This window comes from Acinonyx jubatus, chromosome A2 (assembly GCF_027475565.1).
Source record: "Acinonyx jubatus isolate Ajub_Pintada_27869175 chromosome A2, VMU_Ajub_asm_v1.0, whole genome shotgun sequence".
Lineage (NCBI taxonomy): Eukaryota > Metazoa > Chordata > Mammalia > Carnivora > Felidae > Acinonyx > Acinonyx jubatus.
Genome location: NC_069383.1, coordinates 52,743,063 through 52,766,326, shown reverse-complemented (window position 1 = coordinate 52,766,326; position 23,264 = coordinate 52,743,063). Strand labels below are relative to the sequence as shown.

Genomic DNA, 23,264 nt, shown 5'->3' with positions numbered 1-23,264 from the left:
AATCTCATAGATTTCATCAGTCTATTACATACATTAAAATAATCTAATTTTATCTCCACTGTTTGAGGGAGAAAACAAAACTCACGCTCCTATCCTTTTTTATAAAAGTTGCCTGAAACATAATCCACCTCTTTGCTAAAACACTTCCACCTAACATTAGAATATGTTCCCTATTAGAATGTGGGCTTCTTGAAGACATAAACCATATTATCTTTCCTTCACCACGGTGCTTGGTATTGAATACTGTTAATATCAACAACTTGGCTGACTGGAAGGGAAGCAGGAGGAAGAGGAAGAGGAAGCACCTGGGTGGCTCAGTTGGTTAAGTGTCTAACTTCAGCTCAGCTCATGATCTGATAGTTCTCGAGTTTGAGCCCCCAGTCAGACTCTGTGCTGACAGCTCAGAGCCTGGAGCCTGCTTCAGATTCTGTGTCTCCCTCTCTCTCTGCCCCTCCCCAGCTTGTACTCTGTCTCTCTCTCTCAAGAAATAAACATTAAAAAAAATTTTAAAGACTGAGGAAGAGACAGAATTATACAATCAGGTATAGCAAATATGTTAGGAAGGGACTGGTTCCCAAATCAATCCAGTTATAGTTTCCCATTCTACCACAATAAAAGAGACAGTCTCATTTTCAAAGAAATTAACTTTTATTTGAAAGGAGACTACTTTTCCTCACACTTATCTTCTAAGGATTCTATACTATACAATAATAGCCTGCTTAACCATTGTCCCAATACCAAAATTTCTAACAGCAAAGTATACAATTGCTCTAAGTAATAAATAAGAGTTGTCCTTCACTGATTAAGGGAATACTTAAACTTCAATAAATTCAACACAAAAATCACACTTTAAATTTTAACAGATGTATTTTAAATACAACATGTTTTGTAGGAGTCCACAAGCTTTTTATCTCTTAAAAAAAAAAAAAAGAAAGAAAAAAAAGACATAATTTTTAGGGTTCAAAAATTTCGTTCTTCAAAAGAAATGACCAAGTGTTTTCTTTTATAGCTTCAAACTTTCTACACTATTTGACTGCTCCATGCCACCCCAGACAAACTTGACATGACTGAACTACTTTATGTGTTACTATCTTTCCCAAAAGAAGTTAAAAAAGGAGTTTGTTTTAAATGCAGGTCTCTAGTACAACGTCTAATACAATATCTAACACAAAAGAAGCTTTAAAAAGATCATTTCTTTCCTCATTTGGTTAGCCAGGAGTTAATTTTCTGTAAAAGCAAAGCAAAGGAAAAAAAAAAAACATTTACAAAGTGTAACACTGGGGATTCCTTTTTTACTTAAGATGTTTAACTACTCAAAATGACAACAATTACATCTTTAAGAGTATACTAAAAGGGGTGGAAACAGCAATACAACTGACAAAGTGTAGATGGTAAATAAACCGAAGATTTTTTTTTTCCAAAGGTTCTTTTTAAAGGAGTAAGAAGGATTAGAAGCTTGGGGAAATCCAGAATTAAACAAAACAAAAACCAAACCAAAACCAAAAACAAACAAAAACAAAAAACGAAACACACCAAACTAAACCAAAAAAAAGAAAAGAAAAAAAAAAAAAAAAAAAAGAGAAAGATGTCCTCATCTGCAACCATTCTGTTTATCAATAGCGTCCTGAAAGAGAGCAAAAAAAAAAAGTCAAAATGACAATTATAGTTTGACTTGCCTAGTATTCGTCAAACTATGAACAATCTCCATATATGCTGATTTTCTAAAATAAACCATTGATTACGAATGGTTCTTAATGCCACAAAGTAAAAGTGTACATACGTGGACTGTAGGAACGAGATCTTGATCGTGATCTGTATCGACTATAGTAAGGAGAAGGTGATCTTCTTCTGCAGGAAATAAAAGATTACTTTGCATACCACATAATCACTGAGGCAGATGAAAATAACCATTACATTCTCTGTGTGCCAATTAATACTAGAACAGCAAGCATATGACACAACAAAATATTGGCAAATACAGATTACTGACCTCTGTTCTCAATCTTGAGAAAATAATTTCCCCCTTCCTCAAGAAATCATCATATAAAATCTATTTTTTTAAAGTTACTTAATTTTGAGAGAAAAAAAAGCACAAGTGGGGGATGGGCAGTGACAGAGGGGGAGAGAATCCCAAGCAGGCTCTGCAAAAGCGCAGAGCCTGAATTTATAAACTGAGATCGTGACCTGAGCTGAAGTCAGTTGCTTAACCAACTGAGCCACCTAGGCATGTCCCTGAAAAATCTATTTTAAATATTTTATTAATGTATACAAAACAAAAATTAAAAGTACTAAATACTATTATAATCTAATTTAGAATGAAAATTACAAATTAAAACATTACCTGTACCGGTAATCATAGTCTTCATATCTGTCATACCCACGATCATATCCTCTATCATAGTAAGAATCCCGACGCCTGCCACCTCCTCCACCTCCACCACCACCTCCGCCACCACCACCACCACTACTACAGAAAAAAAGAAAAATTTTACATCAATGTGATTTTCCAGTATCATTTAATACCAACTGGTGCTTAAATAAAACGGAGGAAGGAGGGAAGACAATGTAGAAAGAAAGATTATCGCTTTTCGCGTCGGTTACCTCCACATCTCACTTTGCTGACTCCCATGGTATTATTCTGCTTTGGCTTCCTACTCATTACATAAATAACCAGGAATGATTTCCCAAAACTCTCCAAATTATAAACTGCTCTTTTATACTACTCAAACCAGCAGGACCTTTTCAACAAGGTGAAATGAAGCACTGTGCTAGGAAACAGTACCAAAATGCTTAAGATGTGAGTCCTTAAGACTAATTCAGATGCAATTAATAAACATCATGAATTTAAAAAGGTTAACCAACGCGGAACAGCAAAAAGAATTAACTACCTTACATTGAGGTGCATCACTACAACAATTTTGAGATCTGGTTTATAAGACTTTGGCAGTGAATTTAAACTCTAAGCACTTTCTCCTGTACTTTTCCCAACTCCTAACCATAAGTACATTATTTTCACTTTAGTTTTCTGTAGGCTCTCCTTGCCAAACCCTACATTTTCCTCAGCAAGGCTTCAAAATAACTGAAAGTAATTCCTTCTTTCATTCTTAGCAATACTGTCTTTGGCTGTATTATATTAAAAAAAACATATATAAAAGCCTCTGTTTATTTTCTGCAATGTGAAAACTGACTTAAAAAAAATATGTATCACTATCCAATAACCCTTCCCTATTCACAAGGCTTCCAAAGTCACGTAAGAATAGAAAGAGAATAAATGCTTAAAAGCATACACTATTTTTCTCATCTTTAATAAATTTTCTATTTGTATTAGCATCAAGCAAAGAGTCAGGAACGACTTTGATGGCTTTAATTTGTCCCCCTCCTCAAATAGATATTAGAATATGTACAAATTAAGCTTTCCATTCTAATTATAGGAAAAAATCATTTTATCTGCTAATTAATAAAAAAATTTGCATGCATTTTTGGTGAGTTTCTGGCTCTTACAGTTTAGCTTAGAAAACATGTTATCTTACTGAGTTGGTCTGCCCATGTAGATGCCAGGTGTAGGTGTGTGCGCTCTCTTGGTAATAGAATAATCCACACGAATTCTTCGACCATCCAGCTCCATTCCATTTGCTCTTTCCATTGCCTTTAACAGAGAACAGGCACAGAAAGTCATGCATATTTTACTAAGAAGAAACTACTAAAACTGCCAACAAATTTAACACATTTTCCATTTGAAGTTAAAAAAAATTAAAATTCTCTAAACACTTCTTTCCTAAACAATAGGGACCAGGATTTTATATTATTAATTCTTGCTCTATGCATGTCAATAGTATTGAGTTTTCTAATGTACACACAGACACTGAAGCATCCCTCTGCTGAAACACTGGGGGCAGCTACAGAGAAAAAAACCACACAAGTTGGGAAGCCTGCATAACTCTTGAGGCTGCAGTTACTAGTTTCAGTCTAGGCAACTCAAAGCAGAAACTGCCATTCAGCTCACCTAAAACTATTTCTTAGGTAACACACTGCCACCTAGTGAACTCCAAATATAAAAGAACTTTTAAACCGGCCAACAAATGCTCCTGTCTTTATACCTGTGCTCACATTCCCTAACATTCTGCCCTTTGGCAAGAATACCAATAAATGTGACAATAATTCAGGTACATTACAAAGTTCTTTGGAACTACAGTAAAGTTGCCAATTTCATTTTATCTTATAAAGGAAATAAACCAGGCGGAGTGGTTGTGGGAAGAATCAAGAGCTAGGACAAATAAGTTTCATATTAAAAAAAAATCTTAATTGTGGTATTGTTTTATAATTCACAACCTTCACTTCAGGTCAGATATCCTAGTATTTTTATTAAAAAAAAAAAAAAGTTTACTAATTTTTTTTTTTTTTTTGAGAGAGACAGAGCACACGCAAGAGGCAGAGAGGAGAGAGAATCCCAAGCAAGCTCCATGCTCAGTACGGAGCCCGACACTGGGATGAACCAGATCACCAACTGAGCAGATTATCAAAGAGCAGGCTGCTTAACCAAGTGAGCCACTCAGGCACCTCCTCCAACTACTTTTTAAGTTTATAACTTTATCCCTTGAGACCAGAAATCACAAATATGTAACCAAAAAAGGTAATATTTGACAGATTAAAACATTTAGAGAATGCTAATTAGAACGTCTATTACATAAATGATTTACAACCTGGAGGATTACTTTGTTAGAATTATCTGGGGTTTTTCAACCTTTGCACTTTGGGACTGCTAATTCTATGTTGTGGGTGGCTAACTTGTGCACTATAATTGTAAGATGTTTAGTATCATTTTTTGCCTCTATCCATTAGATGCCACTAGCATCTATTATTTTTGAAAAATATGCGAACTTTTATTATGACTGTTTATGTCGCAATCAAATACTGTTGATACATAGAGCAACAACCCATATCCAACTACTATCACATGTAAAATAGTAACTGGATAACTACTATAGGTAAAACAGTACCAACGTGAGGCTCAAACTCACGACCCTGAGATCAAGAGTCACATGCTCTACCAACTGAACTAGTCAGGTACCTGACATTTATTAAGGTTCGATAAGAACAAAAAAAGTTTTGATAAACTCAACAACGGGCTTCAAATTCCTTAAAATGGAATTTTCTAACCCGATCACTATGAACTCTAGTATAGAGAAAGTAAGCCTACTGCTCCCTTTATATTCCACTATCAAATACATTAGAATAGCACAACTTCAGGGGTGCCTGGGTGACTTAGCTGGTTAAGCATCCGACCATTGGTTTCGGCTCAGGTCATGATCTCGTGGTTTTGTGAATTCAAGCCCAACATCAGGCTCTGTACTGGCAGCGCAAAGCCTGCTTGGGATTCTCTCTCTCCCCATCCCCAACTTACACTGTGTCTGTCTCTCTCAAAATAAATTTAAAAAATAATTAAAAAAGCAATTTCTTAAAAAAAAAATAGCACAATTTCAAATCATTGATATTGATTATGATCACTGTTAGGAAAATGAAGAATGGCAATAAAAACAAGAAATGAAAAAAGACTAGTTTTTTCTAGGTATATTTTAATTATAGAACAAAAAAAGATGAGTATGAATGGAAACACACTCTATACATGGGGAGCTCATGTGACACAAAGTTAAACAGATTAACTTAAATATTATATAGTTTCTCTTTAACTTTTAAAAGAAGATTTTATTTTTAAGTAATCTCTACACCCAGCATGGGGCTTGAATTCACAACCCCAAGATCAAGAGTTGCACGCTCCACCAACTGAGCTTGCCAGACAACTGAAAATACCATAGAATTTCTAGAAAGTTAGTTTAATCACCTTCTTGGGAGTATGAATAAGACTTAGTCAAAGAAGAATATTCATATGCTTTATTTTTTCTATTAACTCAAACACATACATCTCACTTTCCAAACACATACATCTCACTTTCCATACATCTCCTCTCCAAACCGAGAGGAAGAGTTTGAATAGACTCAGGTCAGGGAATGAAAGAGAACATGTTATGGAACTGGGAGACTATCAGTCAACTTTTAACAATAACCTGACATTATAATTATGTACCTCAAAAATGTCAAATTGACAGATAATTATAAAATTACCTCCTTTGAGTCATCTATTCTTTCAAAATAAACAAAAGCAAATCCTCGTGATCGTCCAGTTCGCTGATCATAAACCACATTGACACCACTCAATGGTCCGTATCGAGAAAATACTTCACGAAGATCTCTCTCTGTTGTGTACAAACTGAGGCCAAACACTCCAAGGCAAGTGTTGGGATCTGGATTTGCCTGTTGAATATTTAAGATGTGATTTAATTTCAAGCTCCAAACTGAAGTAAAAATTAAGCCACACAGAAATACTTTGAACACCTCATCTAATACACAAAGACTATACACTACTTCAAGTTACTTGGAAAGAAGAATTTAAGAGGAAAAAACCCAGATGAGTAATATTTTACAGTTTACATACAGTACACTCACCCCTTCTTTGGAGTATACATCCAGTTGTATCCTAAATAAAAACATCCCTACTTTCTATTTCTAGTCCTGCAATTTTCAGAATGTATCCAAAGAATCCATCCTAGTTTAAATTTAAAGCCTTATTCGTGGCTTATTCAAATGTTTTATACCTTACAGATTTGTACTTAATATGACTTCATCTGTAAGTGCTTTCTCCATTTGCAGTAAGGATATTCTTTCAATTTTCCCACAATCCTAATTTGAAAAATGTATTTACACATTTCAAAGCATCATTAAATAACAGCAGATTCCATTACAGTTAAATGATTCAGTATCACATAGAGGGAAAACACAGCACCAAAGTTAAGCACAGGAAGTTTGAGGCAAGCAGCCTGGTTGAAACCTGGACTCTGCCAGTTAGCCAAAATCCAAACATCAATGTCACATATCCAAGGCTCAACTTGCTTATCTATTACATGCATTGAAAACCTCTGCACAGTGCTGAATGTGTGTTAGCTATTATTATTACTACATGTTATTTCCCTGCCAGCTTCCCTCAGCCTCCACCAAAAGTTTTTAATCTCAATATTTTCAGCTCAGTTTTTCATTTTAATTCGTAGAACATATATTTTCTTCACAAATTTCAACTTTTCACTCAAAAGTCAAGAAAATAAAATATATGAAAAATATATATTTTTAATATTTAATTTATCTTGAGAGACAGAGAATCCCAAGCAGGTCCTGCAGTTGGGGCTGAAACCCATGAACCATAAGATCACATTTTGAGCTGAAAACAAGAGTTGGACATTTAACTGACTGAACCACCCAGGTACCCCAAAAAAAGAAAATATATTTAAATGAATATAAATAATATTCATATGCTTAAGGATGTTTCTGGAATATCACTTTATTTATTTTTTATTTCCTTAAGTAATCTCTACACACAATGAGGGGCTCTAACTCATAACCTGAAGATCAAGAGTCGCATGCTCCACCGACTAAACCAGCCAGGTGCCCCCTGGAGTACCACTTTAAAATAACGGTCTAGGGGTGCCTGAGTCAGTTAAGTGTCCAACTTTGGCTCAGGTCATGATCTCACTGTTCGTGAGTTCAAGTCCTGCATCAGGCTCTGTGCTGACAGCTCAGAGCCTGAGCCTGCTTTGGATTCTGTGTCTCCCTCTCTGTCTTTCCTGCGCTCATACTATCTCTCTCAAAAAAATGAATGAATGTTAAAAAAAAAAACAACAACAAAAACCCAAAAAATCCAAAAAGATGGTCTAGTCTCATGAAATCAAGATATTATGCTATAACTAAACACCTAAGACAAAATAAGTTTTCATTAATTTTTTAAAACTACATACCCTGCTGCCTGTATGTCTTCTCCGGTTAGACATTGGAGAGTGACTTCGGCTTCTACGACGCCGGTATTCAGGTGTATATGACCTACTTCGAGATCGTCTCCTATGAGAGTGAGAATGGGATCTGGATCGAGTGTAACGTCTATGAGAATGCCTCCTTGACCTCGACCTGTGAGAGAAATAAATTTAAGTGAAAATACTGAAGCAAATGGGTAATGCCAAGGATTTATACATGTACCCCAGCTCCTTTTTACTTTCTGAGGCAAGTATATTCTTCTTGTTCTCTTAATCATACAATCATCTTGTTCTCAGTCTATCCCTTCTACATTCACTCTTTCACACTATACCTTACAAGCATGTTACACCTCTATCTTCTTTTAAAAGAAAAACACAAAACAAGCACTAAGGAAATCCTGCAATATTCTGAGACATGGATGAACCCTGAGGACATTATGCTAAGGCAAACAAGCCAGCCACCAAAAGACAAATACTAGATTCCACTTATATAAGGTTCTTAGAGTAGTCAAAACCATATAGCCAGCAAGTAAAATGGTGGCTGCCAAGGGCTGGGAGAGGGGGAAAACAAGGGGCCACTGTTCAATGGGTATAGAGTTTGTTTTACAGGATGAAGAGTTCTGGGACAGATGGTAGTGATGGTTGCACAATGTGAATGTATTTAATACCACTACTCAATAGCACTCTTAAACATGGTTAAGACTGTCAATTTAAAAAAAATTTTTTTTGACGTTTATTTATTTTTGGGACAGAGAGAGACAGAGCATGAACGGGGGAGGGGCAGAGAGAGAGGGAGACACAGAATCGGAAACAGGCTCCAGGCTCTGAGCCATCAGCCCAGAGCCTGACGCGGGGCTTGAACTCACGGACCGCGAGATCGTGACCTGGCTGAAGTCGGACGCTTAACCGACTGCGCTACCCAGGCGCCCCCAAAAATTTTTTTTTAAATGTTTACTTATTTTTGAGAGACAGAATGTGAGTGAGGGAAGGGCAGGCGGGGGGGGGGGGGGGGGGGAGAGGGAGGGGGAGGGAAGAAGGGACAGAGGGAGAGGGAGAGGGAGAAAGAGAGACACACAGACATAGAATCTGAAGCAGGCTAGCAGGCTCCGAGTTGTTAGCACAGAGCCCGATGAGGGGCTCGAACCCATGAACTGTGAGATCATGACCTGAGCCAAAGCTGGAAGCTCAACTGACTTGAGCCACTCAGGTGCCCTAAGACTGTAAATTTTGTTATGTGTATCTTACCATAACAAAGACCAATCACCAACTGCCATTATCACCACAGTAAAATCCTTTGATTCTTACCATCTTCTCAATATAGTTCTACATTCCCTTCACTGTTAAATGTCATTTCCTTTCCAATCTTTCTTTAGCCCACTGCAATCCAGCATCTCCTAAATTAATCCAACAACCTAAATGCCCATGTAATAGTCTTCATGTCTAACAGTCTTCATTTCTTCAAGTTTACTACAGCATCTCACTTGTCTTTCCCCTGCTGATTCCCTAGTTCTTCTTTCTCTATTTCCAGCCACTCTGATTATTTCTTTGCCTCTTAATGTTAACTATTTATTGACTATTCACATGACTCATCTTTGATAAACACACAGACCAGGAGCGAGCGATCAGTCTTTTTTTTTTTTTTTTTTTAACGTTTATTTATTTTTTGAGACAGAGAGAGACAGAGCATGAACGGGGGAGGGGCAAAGAGAGAGGGAGACACAGAATCAGAAGCAGGCTCCGGGCTCTGAGCCATCAGCCCAGAGCCCGACACGGGGCTCGAACTCACGGACCGCGAGATCGTGACCTGAGCTGAAGTCGGACGCTTAACCAACTGAGCCACCCAGGCGCCCCATGGAGCGATCACAGTCTTACAAAATAATTTGTTTAAGGCATTCAATAAATGTTATACATGCCAAGGGCCAGAGTGTCTAAAAAGAGAGCACATGCGTGAAGAGAATTAAACTAACAAGGGAAGATTATTCAAAACGAAGGCTAACAATGAAGCTGGGAGACATATTTTACTAGGTAGACAGGGGAAAAGTATTCTAGGAACAGCAAAAGCAAAAGTTCCTTGGCAAGACCTGGAGATGTAGTTCCTAGCACATTTAAGATATAGAGATTTCCCATTTTCCTTAACACTAATTTACAGCCTCACTGTAAAAGATAAACAACATTAATAAGAAATCCTGTCACTTAAAGTATCAATTGTTGGGGCACCTGGGTAGCTCAGTTGGCTTAGTGTCTGACTTTGGCTCAGGTCATGATCTCACGGTTCATGGGTTCGAGCCCTGCATCAGGCTCTGTGTTGACAGCTTAGAGCCTGGACCATGCTTTGGATTCTGTGTCTCCCTCTCTCTCTCTGCTCCTCCCCTATCCATACTCTCTCAAAAATAAATAAACGTTAAAAAAAATGAAAAATGTTTATTTTTTGCGGGGCGGGAAGGGGCAGAGACAGTGAGGGTGACAGAGAATTCAAAGCAGGCTCTGTGCTGACAGCAGAGAGCCTGATGTAGGGGTAGAACCAACGAACCTTGAGATATGACCTAAGTCAGACACTTAAGACAACTGAACCACCCAGGTGCCCTTCAACTGTTATTTTTAAACAGTAATGATAAATGACATAAATTAAAAACCCTTCAGGAGTGCCTAAGCTTTACTCTGAATCAGATAGTGGTAAGTATCACAAAAAAAAATTAAGAGTAAGGCAATAAGGTGTGTATGCTCTTTAACGTTCTCAGGTGGCACACAGACAGAGAATGAATTAAGTGATTGAATATCTGAGGGAGGAGAATTCTAGGCCGAGAACAACAAGTGTGAAGGTCCTAAAATGAAAACATGCTCATTTCCATTTGCACACCCAAATTCTACACAGTGCTATTCTGCACATGATTTAATTAGAGTGGTTAGTGAATCAAGTTGGATCGTGGATATGACAGAAAAGATAGCTGTGGACTCAAGAAAAGTATAGCCTTTTAATGGATTTTTTTTTGTCTCATGCTCCCTTGCAAACTAACTCTACACAAAGAAATTATGTCTCCAATTAAGAAATTATAGGGGCGCCTGGGTGGCTCAGTTAATTAAGCATCACTATCTGACTCTCAGTTTTGGCCCAGGTCATGACCTCATGGTTTCGTGAGTTTGAGCCCCACATGCAGCCTGCACTGACAGTGCAGAGCCTACTTGGGATTCTCTCTCTGCCATTCCCCGACTCATGTTATCTCCATCTCTATTACAATAAATAAACTCAAAAAAAAAAAAAAAAAAAAAAAAAAAAAGAAAAGAAAAGAAAAAAGAAATTACATCGACAAGAGTTCCAACCTGGACCTACTGAGTCACAATCTTCAGGTAAAGGATGTAGCTGGAATATGAATCTTGAAACAGCTTCTCAAATCATTGTGATAGCCAGTACAACATAGACACATCAACCTTCTCTGCTCTAAATTACATGCCAAGTATCCAATGGAGAAATTTACCTTTTGGTTGTACAAATACTGAAATAAAATAAAAAACCAATCCTCAGATGCCAAATGCATTTAAATCAATCAACACATATTGAATCTATATTAACAGCCAGCATCTGATAGGTTAACTGGGCTAAGAGATGACTCTGCCTTATCTAAATCTTTATCTAGAACACTCATTTTAAAAAAAATCTTTTATTTATTTATTTTGGGAGAGTGTACATGCATGAGAGTAGGGAAGGGGGTAGGGAGAGAGAGAATCCCAAGCAGGCTCCACACTCAGTGCAGAGCCCAACAGGAGCTAGATTCCATGACCATGAGATCATGAGCTGAAACGAGATCAAGAGACTGACACTTAACTGACTGAGCCACCCAGGCACCCCTAGAACATTCATTTCTAAACTCCACAGTTTGAGAAAAACTACTTCATGTTTTGGGTGAAATTTCTTTGGTCTTTGGTCTAATCTCTATACAAAATGCAGCAAAAACAAGGAATTTAGTAAAAAACCACTTTGCTCTGAAAAATCCAAGGAAAGCATCTTAAGTACTATTTTAAGCACACTTACCTGGATTTTGATCTTGATCGAGAATGGGATTCAGAGTGTTTGGAAACCCTTGATGGACTACGAGATCCTGACCTGCTCTCCGATTTTACACGAGCAGGAGTTCCCGTTGGAGATTTTGACTGAGAGCGAGACTCCTAACAAAGAAGACAGTATTACAAATGGCACTGGTCACGTAGATGCCTAACACCTAACATTTAAAGTACCGTAATTATTTATATTGATTGCTCCTGAAAAACAAATGGTTAGGCAATACCCTCCAGAAAAAATTTCAGCTCATTAATAACCCATTGTTAATACTGCTAACTGTCCTCAATAATTCCCTACTTGAACCAGATCACCAATTCTCTATTAACTAAGTAATCATGCAAATTCATCTACAACTTGATCATACAGACACTGGAACATAAACCATACATTTACTTAACCTAGGACCCATTCATTCTTCCAGATTCTTTTAATTCTACTTCACTCTTGCTTTCTACTTCTCTTCATTCTTCATTGAGTTTTTCATTTTTCATACTTCGTGTATTCTTCCCCAATTCAAACAATTCAAAATAGCCTTAAAAAAAATATTCAAGTGCTTCTATCTGACCAATCTTCTGTTCAATTTTTTCCCCCATTCAATTTTAATTTTCTGATCTTTAATACTTTTCATTAGCCTTCTTTTATCTTGATTTATCTTCCACATTCTTGGAAAAAACTCTTCAATTTCTTCACGAACATTAACCTTAATGGAAAAAGAACATTTAGTATATTTAAGCACGTGGGGATTATAAAACTCTGCTGGAGTTCAGAATGTTATCTACCAAATGGAAAAGCCAGCAGGTAAAGTGCAAATAACTAGTTTATTAAAAAACAATTTTATAATCTTTAAAATTTTTCAAAAGTCTAGTTTCTAACAATTAAAGAAAATTTACTGAATTTCTCTAAATGTTTTTTACCATATTCTTCACCCTCCTCCCCTTTCATGTTTCATCCTATTTCCTAAAATGTGAACAATTTTAATATAAATAATTAATCCAAGCATAAATCTAACATTAACTGTAATCCCCCCCACGTATGTCTTAAGTATTTACTAATTTATAACTTGAAGTCTTAGTTATCTTAAAATGAGCTTTCACTAAGCCATGCTAAGATACCAAGATACAATTAAAGCAAAGCATTCTGGGCCGAAATTTGCACACATCTACCTAAACTCAATTATTAGAGAACACATGCTGATGTTCAAAGTAAAAAAAAAAAAAAAATTAGTGAAATTACTAACATCTTTTCCCAATTATGTTTGACCACTATCTTTGCACACTCCAACTTAATCAGAAACATGTTCTGAAATAAAGCACAAAGATAAACTTACGGGGAAAAGAGGACATGAAATTCTTAAAATGCCCCCTTTGGCTTATAAATTACTAATACATGTAATTTTTCAACTGTGCCATTTTAATATTCTGTATTATCATGAAGTATCATAATGTACAAAAAATTATACAATTAGTATCATGGTCTTTATTTTTTGATTCCACCAATTTTATTAATAGTTTTCCATATTTTATGCAGTTACACATACATATATTCCCTTCAGTAACTATATCCTATATCAGAAAACTGACTGGCTTCTGAAAAAGTTGGATATAAATCAAAACTTTCCAAGTCAAATGATTTAAAACTGAATAAGAGACTGTTTCTTAATCTGACAGATACATGATTATGACCAAAGTAGGATGGGACAGTCCGGTTTCTCTGTCCATTTACGCCTTGATTATCATTGTAAATAATTACCCCAACCTCACACCCATTTTCATTTATGCCGTAAGACTATCATGCAACTTCCTTAAAACTTTCTCTTTGAGTTTAATGTCCAAAGATTTACTTATCAAGAACTGTACAAATGCTGCCAGGCCTATTTATTTTTTCAGATGCAAACAAAACTGAAACATATAGCTACCTTTTCCTTCAGTATCAACCTTTCCCATTTAGCTACCTGTAAGTCTTTCACCACATCTCTCTAAATTCTCTATAGTCTCTAAATTCCTGGACAGATGCCTGGAGCAGGCACAGCAATTTAGGCTTTTTCATTCACTGAAACTGTAAAAGCAGCATATTCTGTACTTCAAAAAAAAAAAAAAAGAAAGTATGGTCAATTTGCTTGTAATTGAAGCATTACACAGGTTGGTTCATTACGGTGAAAAGAGTATCTTCCCCTCTCTGCCTTCCCTTCTATAACACAGATCCTATGTTATTCATTTATGCTGTTGAACAGCAGTAGATGAAACACTATGAATATGACCACAGTTCATGTTTACATACATATCAGAATGCTCTATGACACCGTAAAATGTTTAATTTTACAACTGTATAAATCAGTCTTATATTAAAATCTAAGTTTTTTCTTAAATGCTTATGTGAAGCTTTCTAGTACATGGTAAAAATATTATGGTCCAAATATGTGTATGTTTGATTTTCAAGTCTTCCCTCATAAATAAATATAACTGAAAATTATTCAATAGTGCTGAAAATCGCCATTTCTTAGAAATTAATGTAAACAAGCTAACTTAGTAACATCTTAAAATTTAAAGTTTCAATCTCAGTTCTGGCACAGAACTTACTGGAAAATACGAAACTTTCCTTTTGGTTTGTTAAAACATTAAGACACGACAGAGTACTTTTTCAAAAGACATTAGGCTATTTTAAAAGAAGTCTTGCTGGGGCACCTGGGTGGCTCAGTTGGTTGGGTGGCCAACTGTGGCCCAGGTCATGATCTCCCAGCTCATGAGTTCCAGCCCCTCTTCGGGCTCTGTGTTGACAGCTCAGAGCCTGGAGCCTGGTTCCGATTCTGTGTCTCCCTCTCTCTCTACCCCTCCCCTATTTGCACTCTGTCCATCTGTCTCTCTCAAAAATAAATAAACATTAAAAAAAATAAAAAGTCTTGCTTTTTAATTATCTAAGGTTTCACAAACACCTAATACCTCTTTTGTTGCCTATCCTTCAGTTTTTCTATCATGAAAACTTAAATCTGCATAAATTTCTTCATGGAATCATTCAAGGTTAAGAAACAGTCCTCTTACCTCCCTTGTTAACAACTGGTTACAAAGTTGTCACTATCATTTTAACCTCTGAAAACAATTTAGATACAATCTAAAAAGGTAAAATTAATAACTGTCAGTGAACTTAACTTGAAGAATAAACTACTAATTCTTCAGAATTTTTACTGTAATACAAAAAAAAAAGGCCCGTCATTCTAAGAACTGATATATTAATAGTCTTCACAAAGAAAAATGGTCATATCAATTAATATTTGCCATTCTTATTTGTCAAAAGCTGGTACGAAGTACCATTTTCACTAAATTGTGCATTAGAAACCAACCTACAACCTTTGTGGACAAATGCTAGACTATCCTTTTCTACCTTTGAGACTTATCTTTATTACAAAATCATAACTTCAACTTTTCCCCCGGAGAAATACATAAAACTTAAATAAAATACTGAGAAGGGCTGTTATCTGTCCTGTTTCACTTGATTACACTGAATCGACTCTTAAAGCTGCCCAGTCAAGAAATTCTGCAAATTCTTCAGTAACCTGCATTCGGATCCAACAACCATTAAAATAAAAAAAAAATGGACAGAATGACTCAACCAAGTCATATCCAAAATTTTATAAGCAATCTTAAACAGGCTTCCAGTCTACCTTACCTACTATAAACCAGAAGCCAGGCAGAAAGTTCTCATAGTACAACCTGCTTAAACGGTGTCGGTTCTTTCAACTATTCTTTATTATCAAGGTACCTCTGGTGGCAGCTGAAGGACACAGCCAAAAATAAAAACGAGAGAGCTAACCACAATACTAGGAATGTACCACGGTATATCCAATTCAAGCAATCTGTGTTAAAATACAGCAGCATTTTACACACCGTACATAACTACAACAACCATGTACTATTCTTTCAATCAAGAAAAAAAGGTTATTAAACATATGCACACATTGTTGCAGAACATGAACAATTCCTAAGGTAAGCAATAATTGCAGTCTTTTAATACAGCTAGTATCATAATAGATGGAAGAAAAAAATTTCAACATATATGTTTAGTACTTGAAAGCCCATTAAAATGAACACATCACAATATAAATGCTAAGCTGTAACCCATTCTAATATAATGGCAATGCAAATTCCATACCAATAGTGCCAAGTTTATACAAATTCAAGTTTCTATGATAATAGTATAAACTTTAAAAAACAAGCTCTCTCAAAATATATTTTCCCACTACTTTATGAAACTGGAAATCTATGTCCGTAAAAGTACACTAGTGCATTTAGGCAAATTTTATGTCCCAAAGCTGGGGGGGGGGGGGGGGAGGGGGTGTACTTAAAATACTCAAATAGCTTATAATATTTATTGCACTAAGAACTTCATTCTTTAGGGCTTATTCGAAACCTGTGTTTATCCAATTCTTTAATTTCAGTCTACATAAACAGCTGTTCTGCCTCCTTCCTCTTGAGTATGATAGGCTGCTTCTCTTAGACTCTTAAGCTTCTAAAAGAAATACTTTCACTGTCTTTACCCATAACTGCTATCAGAGTAATTCCTTAAAAAGAAAACACTTGTGTGCTGCATTCTAAGTGAGGTTAAAGTGGTCTTTCCATCTGCAAAGGCTCACAGATATACTAACACTTTGTCTTTACATTCTCTACAATTTGGAATAATTTTGGAAATGCTTAAAGAAATTTAGAATTGTTACTTATGCATAAATAATGAAATATAAACTAGCCACAACCATGAAATCACCTGAAATATTTATAGCCTTTTCTACAAATTTTAAGTGTGGTCAATAAACTGGCTAGCTGATATGTCATGACCAATTTTAACATGCAAAAAATTTAGTTATATTAAAAGCCAATAAATAATAGCTAAAAAATTTTACTAAGAACCTGCTATAGAATTACTTAGGTTCTCATCTTCTAATATCATGGGAATATTTATGAATCTTGAGTAAACTACAGGGCCTTAGTTAAAAAAAAAAAAACTTTTCTTCTACCTCAGATTGGTCAGGCCTAGTCACTCATAATTCAAAATTTCATTTTGGTGAAAATCATGAGGCAATAAGGATTATATACAACTACATATTGGCAATAATCTAGAGGAGGGAGGGGAAACCACATTTCCTTCATTATTCCCCTCTTAACTTTTTTTTTTTTTGAACAGTGTTTCCAGATTCTTTTCCCCATCTGATCATTAACACTTCCTCACCTGCACTTCTAAATCTGGTAGGACAGGTGAACAAATAACAATCAGTATTAATTTAGCATGTGAATATATACCTTTTACAAAGGTCCCAGGGTTAGTTATTTGATGCCTGAGCACCCAGTGATAGTATCAAAGAGTAGGTTTTCACACTGTCAGGAAGGTTCTAAGAAACTATTGATTATCCTTGGCCATTTCACACTTGTTACACTACACAGACCATAGGTAAATAAATTCTGTAAATCCATAAACAAAGCTCATTCCTAAATATTTAAATCCCTTCACATTCTTTCAGATCTCAAGATTTTTTATTCTCATTTTTGGAATGGCACAAATCATTAAGCATCTGTGACAAATCTGTGCACTGGGGGTACAATTAGTTACATTGCTCCCTTTAGAAATCCTACCTTCTACCTCTACTGAGCAGCGAAAGAATCTCAAATATTAAAATTTGAGCATTAAAAATGTTTCCTTAAGTTTAGCAATTCCTTGCTTAAAAATCCACAGAGGGAATAAAAAAAGCATTAAAATTGGATGAAAGCACTTAACTTTAATAAATAAACTGAACCTAAAACAAGACTGTCAAGTTTAATACTGTCACTATTATGGGAAAGAAAGTCTTACCCTTTTGTAACAAGTTGATGTGATGATATATATGAAATTAAATTGCTTAAGAAACTGAACTAAGTATTTTTAAAAGCTAAACGCTGACATTCTTATCTGTAAAATAGAGATTCTTTTTTATTCGTATTTTTTTAAAAGGAAGGGAGAGCGCAAACCTCCCTTGTACTCCCACATTTATTAAAGTTTCATCAATAGAAAAATTTTAAGCCCAGTTTTATTTTATTTTTAAAAAGAAGCCAGTCACCAAGATGGGTTTTGAATAGCTCAATCATCACCCCAATTATTACAAATCAGGATTCAGAGAAGAAAAAGCTTCCGCTATTTCTGCTATTCTTTAACAGAATATCTTAACGCACACACATTTTAATTCCAAACTGGTACAGACGAATTTTTATTTTGCTCTTTGCTTCTGTCATCCAAACCATATCATGTGTTAAGAGGAACACTAGGAGTCACTTAAAAATATTCTAGCTACTCAAGAAGCTCTAACAAACTGAAAAGGAGACAAGTAGCATTTTTCCTCTTCAACTGTGGAATTATAAGATAGACCCTACATGAAAATCTTTAACCTCTATTAAAAACCATGGGCCAATGAATGAGAAAAAAAATGGACTTAACGTTATTCTAAGTTACGTTAAAAAAAAAAAATTAGGGGTAGAGGGTGAGTAAGTAAAATGAAAATTTCCATTCCCCATTATTTCTATGAAGAAGTCTAAACATTTTTTGGAGACCTAAATCCTAACTTTAATCGAAGCTGTGTGAAGCAAACAACTTTTTATGAAGATGACATGGAAAGGCACAGCTCAAGTGCCAGCCTCACTCTCAGCTCAGAAAGACATTTCCATTTAAAATATTTCTGTAAACTTAATATACATGTCCCAAGCAAATTGTTTTAAGGAACCTACTACTTATTTTAAAGTAAAAATGTCTCATTCTTTGCATCCCACTGCTGTCCTGTTTGGACCAGAGTCTTCACAATTTCCTTCCTTAAATACCTCGTGTGCCTTGCTGCTCTTCTTGTACCAGTCCCTCTGTTCTTTGCTAAAATTCCTTTCATTATGCCACTCCCAGAATTAAGAATCCATACATGCCTTCTTATAGCATATTGGATTAAGTCCAAATCCTTAAATCTAGAATTCAAAACCCTCCATTATCTAACTGCATATCTAGTCAAATCTATCATCTATTACTGCACCAGCAACCTCCTCATTGTCATCTATTCCTTAACTGTAAGATCCAGTGTTAGGTAAAGCTTTCCCTTTCCCCTACCTCACAAAACCACCCAGCTTCATTTTCTGAATTCCTTATTACTTCTATCACAGGGAACGTGATTATATACCTTTACCCAGATTTGAGCTGACAGTCATCTCAAATTAGAATCCAAGTTCTATTTCCCTCAAGAACACCTGACCTTTACTTAAAAGGCAGCAGATGCTCGACAGTTTTACCTTAGGCAGAAGGGAATTTTGATTGGGTTAACTATTAGGGTTACTTATAACAAAATTCAGCCAGTTATATTTTCCTTCCCCAAGTTCTTTTATTCCAGTCCTCTACAATGGAAGAAACATTAATCTACAGTGGAAAATTAAGCTCCTGTAAACTGTTTCTCACAAACTCTATTAATGTCTGAGATGCTCAAGTACACGTGCTCCTTTTTAAAAAGTAAATCAAAATATATACAGCATAATGTATGCAGTGAGCAATGGACTGGGAACTGTAAATCTCATATTCCTGGCATGGTCTTCTAGGCCTGCTTTACTTTCTAAAATGGCTAAGAATACTCTAGCCCTCGCAAAAGTATCGTGAGGAATAAGAAAACATATCAAAAATCGGGGGAGGAGGTGTGGCGTGGTTAAGATTCTGAAATGCTATAAAAAAGTTGCCCTCTAATTCTAAATATCTTTTCAGTAACATGGGGTTAATATGTGCTATTTATTCTAAAGGTAAAGCAAATGAAATCTCAACTGACCCGTCAATGTTTTCTCTACTTCATTTTAGTTACAAAATTTGAAGTATAACTACTTAAAAACCTCAAAAACATCATTTGAAAATCCTTTTTTGAGTGTTTCTAAATGGTCATTACATTTAGATACAAAGATAACATGACAACTATATTCTTTAAAAACTTTTTTAAACTGCTGGTTTGTGGCTAGCAGTTAAGAAATCACAACAGTTTAGAAACCAAAAGCACTAGTGAATGTTAAACTGTTGTAAGAAACAATTTTAAAAAAGAAAAAAGCACACCCTCAGAAAAGCTTCTGGCATTCTTCTAATTCTTTAACCAATAACAAATAAAGACAATTACCCCAACCTACAAAAGAAAAAAAAAGATGTAACAGGTAACGGTGGGCGAACGCATTATTCAATCTACTGAGTTCATTTACACTAACATACACTTGGGTATCACATGTCAAAAAATATTTTCTGTGACAGTAAACACTGTAAGGGGCAGGGAGGAGGAAGAACCCGTTTTCTATTAACATAAAATGTTAATGCCTACATACATTTTAGCTTAAAATTGGGTGGGGATCTTACATATACTGCCTTCTTAGGTGGGTAAGGTGTCAATTACCTCAAATTTGTTCCATTCCTCAATTTGATGACTAATTAAAAAGTAAGAACTTAAAGGACAACAAGGTCCCAGATAGTAGTCCTCTTCACTTCCCCACAAACCAAATCAAAACTAACATTAACAAAAAATAAATTTCTGTACTAAAGTCAACGGAAGGAAAGATTAATGGGCAGCCAAATTTCTTCCCACAACTACCTAATGTTATCAAAACAATCAGCTTATAATTATCACCACATTTTTATTAGAAGATTTTTAAAAAGTTTTGTTGGGACAATCAATACGCCACACTAAAAAATAAGCAGGTCCGACTACTCACTTGTATCTGTGACCCAGATTTCATTTTAAAAATCCAATCTTACAGGCATTAAAAAAGTTTTGTTTCTAACCTATTTAAATCTCTTTCCTCACAAAGAATAAAAGCCTAACTCAACCTTCCGATTTAACTGTCGCTTCTAAGTACTTTTATTACGAACTTCTAAAAAAGCCAAAATTCATTCCAACCAGCACACACCTTAAAGGCTTTTATGCGTTTCCCCTAGTAACTAGAATACCAACACAACAGCAAGAACATGCTGCCTGGGGATTTTCTTTTCAGGGTTTAACACTAAACCACTTCCACCAATTACCACTGTAAGGTAACTTCGGAAGTAGAACTCAAACACTGATTAACGTTCTAGTGTATTTAGGCTGAGGATAACGTATCTTTGTGATGTTTATATTCATCGACCCCAAAGAGTGAAAATCCCTGAGGCCCTCTTTGCTGGGGGATGCGGTGAGGAGAGAAATGGGAGAGGGCCTGTAATTTTCAGGTAACATTCTGAGTAGAGAACAGTATAAACTGACTAGCTATTTTCAAAATACTGAGCCACAAAATTTGTTCAGTTATGTAAGATTTTTTTTTTTTTACCGTAAAGACCTGTAAAGAAGTGGTTTTCAGATGAAAGATCATAGGAAGGAAAGCATTAGAAGTTGAGATATAAAGAAGAGAGAAAAAAAACCCAACATCAAGGAATTAAAAAATCAGGCGTTATAGCATTTCCACATTCATTTTGAAGTGAAAAGAAAGTAGAAGGGACATTAAGGGAAAAGGGCTCCTTGCGTAGTTTTCCCCTCACAGCTCTCGTCTTAAGAACGCTTAAGGGTCGGTGCGGTCGTTGACTAACCACTTCATTAGGCTCGTCCCACCTTCAACCTCAAGGCTTTCGCCTTTATAGACGCAACGCCGCCGGTTCCAACAGAGACGCGGCCGCTCACTGCAATAGAGAGCCAAGGAGACACAGGCCCCAGCTAGTCCCACGCCAGCTTCTCCCCGCCCGGACAACAGCCCCGCGCAGTTTCGACCCCGAGACCCTCTACGATGCTCGGGGTCGCCAGAAATGCCACCGCAGGAAGCACCTACCACTATCCGGCCGGAGGGGAACTCCCTGCCGTCTCCTCCCGCCCCACCGCGACGGGGACCCACTCCTCGGAACAGAGATAAGGAAGCCTCAGGGGTGGGGAGAAGGGAGCGCGCCACTGCGGGGGGAAATCGGACCTAGGAGTCCAGGTATCAGTCAGTCTCCAAAAAAAGGGGGAGAGGGGGTTATCCGTGGTGTTTGGGGGAAAGAGTGGAACCCAGAAGCCATCTTGGTATGTGAGGAAACAACCGTGATGGCTCCAGAGGCTGCTCCCCGCGGGACCCCGCAGGACTCCCCGCAACCCCGCCCGACCGCGCTCGTCCCCGTGAAACCCCGAGCATCGGGCCGCCGCCGAAGACGGCTCCCGCGGCTTTGTACTCACTCTGCCCTCGAAGTTGTTCTCCTCTACATCACTCATGTCGGCCAGACGCTCCCCAAAACTAAATGAGAGACAAGTCTCGGCTTGAGGGCCGATGGCCTAATCAACCGCTGACTGGACCGTGGGGAGGAGGAAAGAGTCGGCAACAACGGCCGCTCCACTCCACTCCCACTCGGTCGCAGGCTCCGGCAAAATGGCGCCGGCCCCGCCAGAAACCTTCTGGCCTCCTAGTGCGCGACGTAAGGGGGCGGGACGTCTCTGTGACGGCATGGCCCCGCCTCCCGCGAGGCTTTGTGGCGGTCCCCGCCTAGCGGGTGGGGGAATGGCGTGTATTCTGAGCCTTGGCGCTTTGGAATCGAATCCTTGGCTGAGTGGTCTCAAAACTTAGGACCCCTTTTTAACGTCAGGTGTTTTGAAGATTTTCAGTCGCCAGATGAGCTTTTATTGATCTTGGGCCCTTTAAATATTTTCAAAATGGATTCTGATGGTACAGAAAAAAACTGGGAGCGTATACAGTATTTAATTAATACGGTTTTATTTTGGGGTATTTTCAGCACTTCTATTATTTTTCTTCAACCTTTTGCCCTTTGTAATGTTATTGACATAATACATGCGCAGGTAGTTTATAATGAAAAATCACAGTTCCTTGCCTCGCTCCTGGCTGGCTCCAGTCTCCACGCAAAGACAACTGTGTCAATTTCTTTTAAAATTTTTAATTTATTTTGAGAGAGAGCACTCTGCACGAATGGGAGAGGGGCAGAGAGCTAAGGAAGGAGAGAATCCCAAGCTGACTCCGTGCTGTCAGCGCAGGGTCTGATGAGGGTTCAATTCCACCAACCATGAGATCATGACCTGAACTGAAATCAAGAGTCAGACCACTCCCTGTAATAAGTTCAGTTTTGAATTCCATATCAGACTTTATCAAACACTGTCTCTCCTTGATGCAGTCACTTACTTTGCTCCTCTTTTTCTGCCCTCTTCAACACTGCAGCAGTCTTAAACTCGGTGGTTTCACTACCCATGTAGATGCGTGCTCCAACATCCTAGACTCTCAGTTCCTTGTGTTCCTTTGCTGCAAGACTCTTGCTCTCCACTCTCCTTCAGTCACTTGCTTACTTATGAAGTTTGTCATTGACTTTAACTGCAACCCTTCCATCATCTCAATTCAAGCAGTCCA

At 37.1% G+C, this 23,264-nt stretch overlaps 1 protein-coding gene across 1 annotated transcript; it reads right to left on the bottom strand.

Annotated features, from left to right (window-relative positions):
* Positions 1 to 629: 629 nt before the first annotated feature.
* TRA2A (transformer 2 alpha homolog) lies at positions 630 to 22,302 on the bottom strand. Its single transcript, XM_027075125.2, has 8 exons — positions 22,091 to 22,302; positions 11,881 to 12,014; positions 7,842 to 8,007; positions 6,121 to 6,309; positions 3,531 to 3,646; positions 2,342 to 2,467; positions 1,781 to 1,848; positions 630 to 1,624 (listed from the first exon to the last, which is right to left on the bottom strand). The coding sequence occupies exons 1-8, from the start codon at positions 22,124 to 22,126 to the stop codon at positions 1,614 to 1,616; spliced, it is 846 nt and encodes a 281-aa protein (XP_026930926.1). The 5' UTR covers positions 22,127 to 22,302; the 3' UTR covers positions 630 to 1,613.
* Positions 22,303 to 23,264: the final 962 nt, after the last annotated feature.